Source organism: Citrus clementina, unplaced genomic scaffold, assembly GCF_000493195.1.
Source record: "Citrus clementina cultivar Clemenules unplaced genomic scaffold, Citrus_clementina_v1.0 scaffold_7, whole genome shotgun sequence".
NCBI classification, from domain to species: domain Eukaryota; kingdom Viridiplantae; phylum Streptophyta; class Magnoliopsida; order Sapindales; family Rutaceae; genus Citrus; species Citrus x clementina.
In genome coordinates this window covers 13,113,813-13,121,639 of record NW_006262075.1, presented here as the reverse complement: position 1 = coordinate 13,121,639, position 7,827 = coordinate 13,113,813, and the positions used below count along the sequence as shown (strand labels likewise).

The following is a 7,827-nucleotide window of genomic DNA, read 5'->3' as shown; positions in this document are numbered from 1 at the left end:
GGGGGGATATGAGGCTTAACGATTCCGTGACGCTGAGGGAGATAGTCAGTGAAGCACGGGAAAAAGTCATGTTCGACCGGATGGAACGGATGGAAAAGCAGATGGAGACCTTGACAACCATCCTACATGAGCTGCGGAGCGAGCGAAGGATAACCCATGAGGGAAGGGCGAGAGGCGGTGGATTGGCACCAGGTCCCGATAGTGCAGGGAGAAGTCAAAGCACTGGGAGATTTGGTGATGAGAGAGGTAACGTACCTCTGCGGGGAGAATTTCATAGAGAAAGAGAGCAGTCCCCGGCAAGACAGACTTGTGACGAGGACGACGGGGTGGTGAATGCAGAGGAAACAGAGTTGAGGCAACACTTGCACAATGTAGAGCAAGAGCGGGATCAAGTTGCAGCACGTGACCCTGGTCGTGCAGGGCAGCTGGAGGAGGAAGTGCGCAGACTAGCACAGATAATTGACGACATGCAAGGGAGGAGCAGAGCCCCTGGTTGGAGGATAATGCTGGACGGAGAATCACCGCTCGCAGCAGAGATCATGAGGACAGTTATTCCGAGAGATTTCCGCCTCCCCGACCTCAGATACTCGGGAAGAACTGATCCGCTGATGCACATAGAGCGCTTCAACGACATAACTGGGGTACAAGGATTATCTCAACCCCAAAGGTGCAGGGTGTTCCCGCTATCCCTTGAGGGACGTGCACGAGAATGGTACCGGAAACTTCCTCGGGGCAGCATTAAAACCTTCGAGCAGATGTGCCAGGAATTCGCAGAGCAGTTTAGTGGGGCAATGGCACCGGAAGATGACATGATGGAGCTGAAAAGCATGAAACAGGGGGAGCAAGAAACCCTTCGGGAATTCATCAAGAGATTTCACCGGGCTGTACTCGACCTGGGAGCCTTCAACCACCCTCAGGCGTTAAGGGGATTGAAAGAAGGGGTGAAGATAGGAAGGCTGTGGTACAATCTGAGAAGCCCAGCTATTCAAACGTATGCAGCCGCATACGAACAGGCTAAAAGAGACATCGAGATTGAAGAGGAGAAGGCTGCAAGGATCAAGACAGACCAGTTAGAAGGATTGGGGAGGAAAGAGAAGAAAGCATTACCGGGGAATGGGCCGATCAGGAGGAGAGACCACCAGGCCACCGGTATCGGAGCGGGAGGTAGGGTAACTGCTTACCAGCCTCATCAGAGGCTACCACAGTATCAGCGCAGCAGGGCGCAACCTCCTCGTTCCCCAGCTAGGGAGCCTTGGAGAAGGCATGATTCGGCATCTGGCGGTCTTCATCAGCATTCCCACGGTAGCAGAACGGGCAGACCAGAAGCACTTCCACCGCCCCCAACTCAGAGTGGGGCAAACAGAGAAAGAGCAGTGCACCTGATCGACCAGGACCAGGACTATGGGCGGTACACTTCCTTGAAGATGCCCCTGGATGAGGTGTACGAGGCCATAAAGGATCGAGGGCTGCTACACCTCCCTACACCAATCACAAAGCTACCCAACAGGAGGGATAGAGGGCGTTATTGCAAGTTCCATGGCACCCATGGCCATACCACAGCAGAGTGTAGAGATCTCAAGACCCAGGTCGAGGATTTGGTGAGAAATCGGTACCTGGACGAGTTTATGGATGGGACTTTCCCGATGATGGGCACGACAGGTGAAGGGGAGCAGAATGATAGAAACTTGAGGCGCGAGCAGCCCGCTGTAAGGGTGATAGCTGGGGGCCCAACATTGGCCGGAGATTCCAACAGATCGAGGAAAAATTATGCTAGGTACGCCATGACCAGTAAAGAGGTACTCCTCAATACCCCAGCAGCCAAACGAGCAAGGGTCAGGCAAGTGCCAATCATGTGGACGGATGAGGACGAGGAAGGGATCCTGTACCCCCACGAGGATGCCTTAGTCATCAAGGCTACTGTCGCTAGCAAGAAGTTTGACCGGATACTGATTGATACAGGGAGCTCAGTTGATGTGCTATTTAAGTCAACCCTGGAAGAGATGGGAATAGCCGACCGGAAGTTGGAATACACCAATACCTCCTTGAAGGGGTTCGGAGGAGGGAAGCTGGTCCCTCTGGGCGTGGTCGAGCTGCCTATCACAATTGGGAGCTCCCCGACAGAAAGAACAATGATACTGGACTTTGTCGTAGTGGACGAGGAAAGTCCTTACCAATTGATCCTAGGTCGGCCGTTTTTGAGGATGAGCAAAGCGGTGTTATCCAACCATTATCTGGCTCTGAAGTACCGGGTGAATGGGGTAGTAGGAGTGGTACGAGGAGACCAGAGGATCGCAAGAAGCTGCTACTCCTCGGCAGCAAGGGAAACAATGCAGATAACATCCCTCGATACCCGAGTGGAAAACAAGAAGGGTAGACAAGAACCTATAGAGGATCTGGAAGCAGTAAGCCTGGGACCAGAGAACCCGGGAAAGACGATCAGAATCGGGTCGAGGCTTGGGGGAGAGCAAAAGCAGGAGTTGGTGAAATGCTTACAGGCTCATGCCGATGTGTTTGCTTGGACACATGAAGACATGCCAGGGATTGACCCTGAGGTAGCATGTCACAAGCTGGCAATAAAGAAAGGTGTTCGGGCAGTAAGGCAGAAGAGGAGGTGCTTCAACCAGGAGAGGTATGAGGCGATAAATGGCGAGGTGGAGAAGCTCCTGAGGGCAGGGTTCATTCGGGAAGTCAGTTACCCGGAGTGGATATCGAATGTGGTGTTGGTAAAGAAGGCAAACGGCAAGTGGAGGATGTGTGTGGATTTCACAGACCTCAACAAGGCGTGCCCAAAAGACAGCTTCCCTTTACCAAAGATCGACCAGCTAGTAGATTCAACGGCTGGGCATGGTCTGCTTAGCTTCATGGACGCGTTCTCAGGATACAACCAGATCCCGATGCACGAGCAGGATGAGGAGAGCACGGCTTTCATCACTAACCAAGGTTTGTTCTGCTACAGGGTAATGCCATTCGGTCTCAAAAATGCTGGGGCCACCTATCAAAGGCTAGTGAACAAAGTCTTTAAGCCGTTGATTGGGAAAACCATGGAGGTGTACGTGGACGACATGATCACCAAGTCCAAAATCCCGAAGGAACATGTCAGACACCTCGAGGAGACATTCGAGCTTCTGAGGAAGTATAAGATGAAGCTCAACCCGGAGAAGTGTGCTTTTGGGGTCGAGTCTAGAAAATTCCTTGGGTTCATGGTGAGCCATAGGGGGATTGAAGCAAATCCCGAGAAAATCCAGGCGATTGCACAGATGACGTCTCCTCGTAACCTGAAGGAGATGCAGAGCCTCACGGGGAGGTTGGCAGCGTTGAGCAGATTCATATCCAAGGCTACCGATAAGTGTCAGCCATTCTTTCAAGTGATAAGGAGGGGAAAGAAAACAGAATGGACCCCCGAATGCGAGGAAGCCTTCCGGAACTTGAAGCAATACTTGCAGCGAGCTCCACTGCTGTCTACACCGAGGGATGGGGACAGGTTGTATCTGTATTTGGCGGTATCGGATCGGGCCGCCAGTTCTGCTCTGGTGAGGGAGGAAGAAGGAGTTCAGTATCCGATATACTACACCAGCAAGGCCCTGCTCGACGCTGAGACCAGATACCCACCGTTGGAGAAATGGGCACTTGCCCTTGTGGTTGCCGCTCGGAAGTTGAGGCCATATTTTCAAGCATTCCCGGTCTCGGTAATAACAAACCGGCCATTGCGTCAGACTCTGCACAAGCCAGATGCCTCTGGTCGGCTCGTCAAGTGGGCTGTAGAGCTGAGCGAGTTCGACATAGACTATAAACCCCGCGCAGCGATAAAGGCCCAGGCAATGGCCGATTTCGTAGCTGAGTTCACAGAGCCCGAAGTATGCTTAGATCAACAAGATGCAGCTATAGGCAATGACGAGACTAAAGCATGGCGGATGTCTGTAGATGGGTCATCAGGAGAGCGGGGTTCAGGAGCAGGGATTGTCCTGGAAAGCCCAGAAGGGGAGGAGATCTCTTATGCTGTAAAGTTGGAATTTGCAGCCACAAATAACCAGGCAGAGTATGAAGCCTTGATAGCAGGTCTGGAGTTGGCTAAGGCCGTGAAGGCAGACAGAGTTAAAGTCAGAACCGATTCCCAGCTGGTTGCGAATCATGTCAATGAAAGGTTCCAACCAAGAGAGGAGAAGATGGAACAGTACCTGAAGATAGTCAGGCAGATGATGGGGAAGTTCGAGGCAGTGGAGGTGATACAAATCCCCAGGGAGCAGAATAGTCGAGCAGACATTTTGGCGAGGATGGCGGCAGTAGCCGACCCAAAAATGCCAAAGTCGGTCCCTCTGGAGGTGAAGTCCAGCCCAAGTATCGAGCAGAATTTGGGGGTGTTGCGGATAGAGCAAAAATGCTCGTGGAGGGACCCGATCGTTTCATACCTTAGAGATGGGGTATTACCACCAGATAAGCTGCGAGCTCGGAAGATTAGAGCCCAGGCCTCGAGATACACGGTGATCGATGGGGTACTGTATCGGCGAGGATATACACTACCGTTCCTTCGGTGCTTGGATGAGGACGACGCGGATTACGTGCTGAGAGAAGTACATGAAGGAATTTGCGGAAATCATTCTGGCGGGAGGTCCCTGGCCCACAAGGTTCTAAGGCAGGGATATTTCTGGCCGACAATGCACCAGGATGCGCAAAAGAAGACCAGGGGTTGTGCAAGCTGCCAGAGTTTTGCAAACTTCTCCAACCAACCACCAGAGAAGCTCACTTCCATGGCCTCCCCTTGGCCATTTGCTCAATGGGGAATTGATCTGATCGGCCCATTGCCAAAGGGACGAGGAGCAGCGACACATGCAATAGTTGCTATAGATTACTTCACGAAGTGGATAGAGGTGGAAGCCCTTAGCAGGATCACAGAGAAGAAAACAACAGACTTCGTGTGGAGAAACCTGGTCTGTCGATACGGGATCCCTTATGCCTTGGTAATGGATAACGGCAGGCAGTTCGATAATCACAGCTTCAGGGATTTCTGCCAGAACCTCGGGATAGAGCTGAAGTATTGCTCGCCTGCTCACCCTCAGTCGAACGGGCAAGTAGAAGCAGCCAACAAGACCATCAAAAGGCTTCTGAAAACCAGGCTAGGAGCAAAGAAAGGTGCGTGGGTTGACGAGCTGTCAGGTGTGCTATGGGCATACAGAACGACCCACAAAACCGCCACTGGGGAGACACCGTTCGCTTTGGCTTTCGGACATGAAGCGGTCGTGCCGGCCGAGATAGGAACGACCACACACCGGACAGATCATTTCAATGAGCAGGAGAACGACGAGCAGATATGTTTGAATCTTGATCTGCTAACGGAAAGGAGGGAGCAAGCAGCCGAGCGATCTGTCACCTACCAACAGAGGGTTGCTCGGTATTATAACCAGAAGGTGAACATACGGCAATTCAGGGTCGGAGACTGGGTACTGAGAAGAGTGAATCAGAGCACCAAAGATTCGACTCAAGGAGTGCTGGGGCCGAATTGGGAAGGGCCATATAGAGTCAAGCAGATAGCAGGACCCGGAGCCTACAGGCTGGTTCACGCGGACGGCCACGAGGTGAAACGGCCATGGAACGCAGCACACCTCCGGAAATACTTCCAGTAAGACCTGTTCCCATTTGAAGGCTATTTTTGCTTATGTTCATTATTGTTTATCTTTCGCGCTTTATATTCGAACAATTTCATGTAAGTCAAATACTGCCATTAATGGAACGTCGAGGAATTTCTCCCGCTTGAAACCGAGAAAATCACCTAAGGCATGCAAAGGCTCGCAAAGTCTCAGAGCCTGTCTTACGGCGAGACAGAAGCCAAGCATGCCGGGATCTGCTCGGCCACGAGAAGGCAGCAGAATCCCAATCCTGAAGAAATTCCTAAGGCATGCAAAGGCTCGCCAAGTCTCAGAGCCTGTCTTATGGCGAGACAGAAGCCAAGCATGCCGGGATCTGCTCGGCCACGAGAAGGCAGCAGAATCCCAATGCTGAAGAAATTCCTAAGGCATGCAAAGGCTCGTCAAGTCTCAGAGCCTGTCTTACGGCGAGACAGAAGCCAAGCATGCCGGGATCTGCTCGGCCACGAGAAGGCAGCAGAATCCCAATCCTGAAGAAATTCCTAAGGCATGCAAAGGCTCGTCAAGTCTCAGAGCCTGTCTTAGGGCGAGACAGAAGCCAAGCATGCCGGGATCTGCTCGGCCACGAGAAGGCAGCAGAATCCCAATCCTCGAAGAAATTCCTAAGGCATGCAAAGGCTCGTCAAGTCTCAGAGCCTGTCTTACGGCGAGACAGAAGCCAAGCATGCCGGGATCTGCTCGGCCACGAGAAGGCAACAGAATCCCAATCCTGAAGAAATTCCTAAGGCATGCAAAGGCTCGTCAAGTCTCAGAGCCTGTCTTACGGCGAGACAGAAGCCAAGCATGCCGGGATCTGCTCGGCCACGAGAAGGCAGCAGAATCCCAATCCTGAAGAAATTCCTAAGGCATGCAAAGGCTCGCCAAGTCTCAGAGCCTGTCTTATGGCGAGACAGAAGCCAAGCATGCCGGGATCTGCTCGGCCACGAGAAGGCAGCAGAATCCCAATCCTCGAAGAAATTCCTAAGGCATGCAAAGGCTCGTCAAGTCTCATAGCCTGTCTTACGGCGAGACAGAAGCCAAGCATGCCGGGATCTGCTCGGCCACGAGAAGGCAGCAGAATCCCAATCCTGAAGAAATTCCTAAGGCATGCAAAGGCTCGTCAAGTCTCAGAGCCTGTCTTACGGCGAGACAGAAGCCAAGCATGCCGGGATCTGCTCGGCCACGAGAAGGCAGCAGAATCTCAATCCTGAAGAAATTCCTAAGGCATGCAAAGGCTCGTCAAGTCTCAGAGCCTGTCTTACGGCGAGACAGAAGCCAAGCATGCCGGGATCTGCTCGGCCACGAGAAGGCAGCAGAATCCCAATCCTGAAGAAATTCCTAAGGCATGCAAAGGCTCGTCAAGTCTCAGAGCCTGTCTTAGGGCGAGACAGAAGCCAAGCATGCCAGGATCTGCTCGGCCACGAAAAGGCAGCAGAATCCTGAGCTTCGAAGAAATTCCTAAGGCATGCAAAGGCTCGTCAAGTCTCAAAGCCTGTCTTATGGCGAGACAGAAGCCAAGCATGCCAGGATCTGCTCGGCCACGAAAAGGCAGCAGAATCCTGAGCGTTGAAGAAGCCATCCAAGGCATGCCAGGATCTGCTCGGCCACGAAAAGGCAGCAGAATCCTGAGCTTCGAAGAAATTCCTAAGGCATGCAAAGGCTCGTCAAGTCTCAAAGCCTGTCTTATGGCGAGACAGAAGCCAAGCATGCCAGGATCTGCTCGGCCACGAAAAGGCAGCAGAATCCTGAGCTTCGAAGAAATTCCTAAGGCATGCAAAGGCTCGTCAAGTCTCAAAGCCTGTCTTATGGCGAGACAGAAGCCAAGCATGCCAGGATCTGCTCGGCCACGAAAAGGCAGCAGAATCCTGAGCTTCGAAGAAATTCCTAAGGCATGTAAAGGCTCGGCAAAGTCTCAAAGCCTGTCTTATGGCGAGACAGAAGCCAAGCGTGCCAGGATCTGGGATCTGCTCGACCGCGCGAAGGCAAACCGAATCCCAGTCATTGAAAAATCTTCAAAGGCATGTAGCAAAACCATGAGCCAAGCCGGAATCTGCTCGTCTAGACAAAGACAAGCAGATTCTCAAACGAAAATTAATTCATAATTACAACACAAGAAAGTAAACAAAAAACATTTCTATTAATTTGTTAATGAATAACAAGGGGGATAAAATTCATAAACGTTGTTCATTACAAAGCAAAAAGAAATATG

At 52.0% G+C, this 7,827-nt stretch overlaps 1 protein-coding gene across 1 annotated transcript; it reads left to right on the top strand.

Moving 5' to 3' along the window:
* Window positions 1-80: 80 nt before the first annotated feature.
* LOC112096947 lies at window positions 81-5,618 on the top strand. Its single transcript, XM_024181186.1, has 4 exons — window positions 81-492; window positions 1,000-2,213; window positions 2,334-2,552; window positions 2,625-5,618. The coding sequence occupies exons 1-4, from the start codon at window positions 81-83 to the stop codon at window positions 5,616-5,618; spliced, it is 4,839 nt and encodes a 1,612-aa protein (XP_024036954.1).
* The last annotated feature ends 2,209 nt before the right edge of the window (window positions 5,619-7,827 follow it).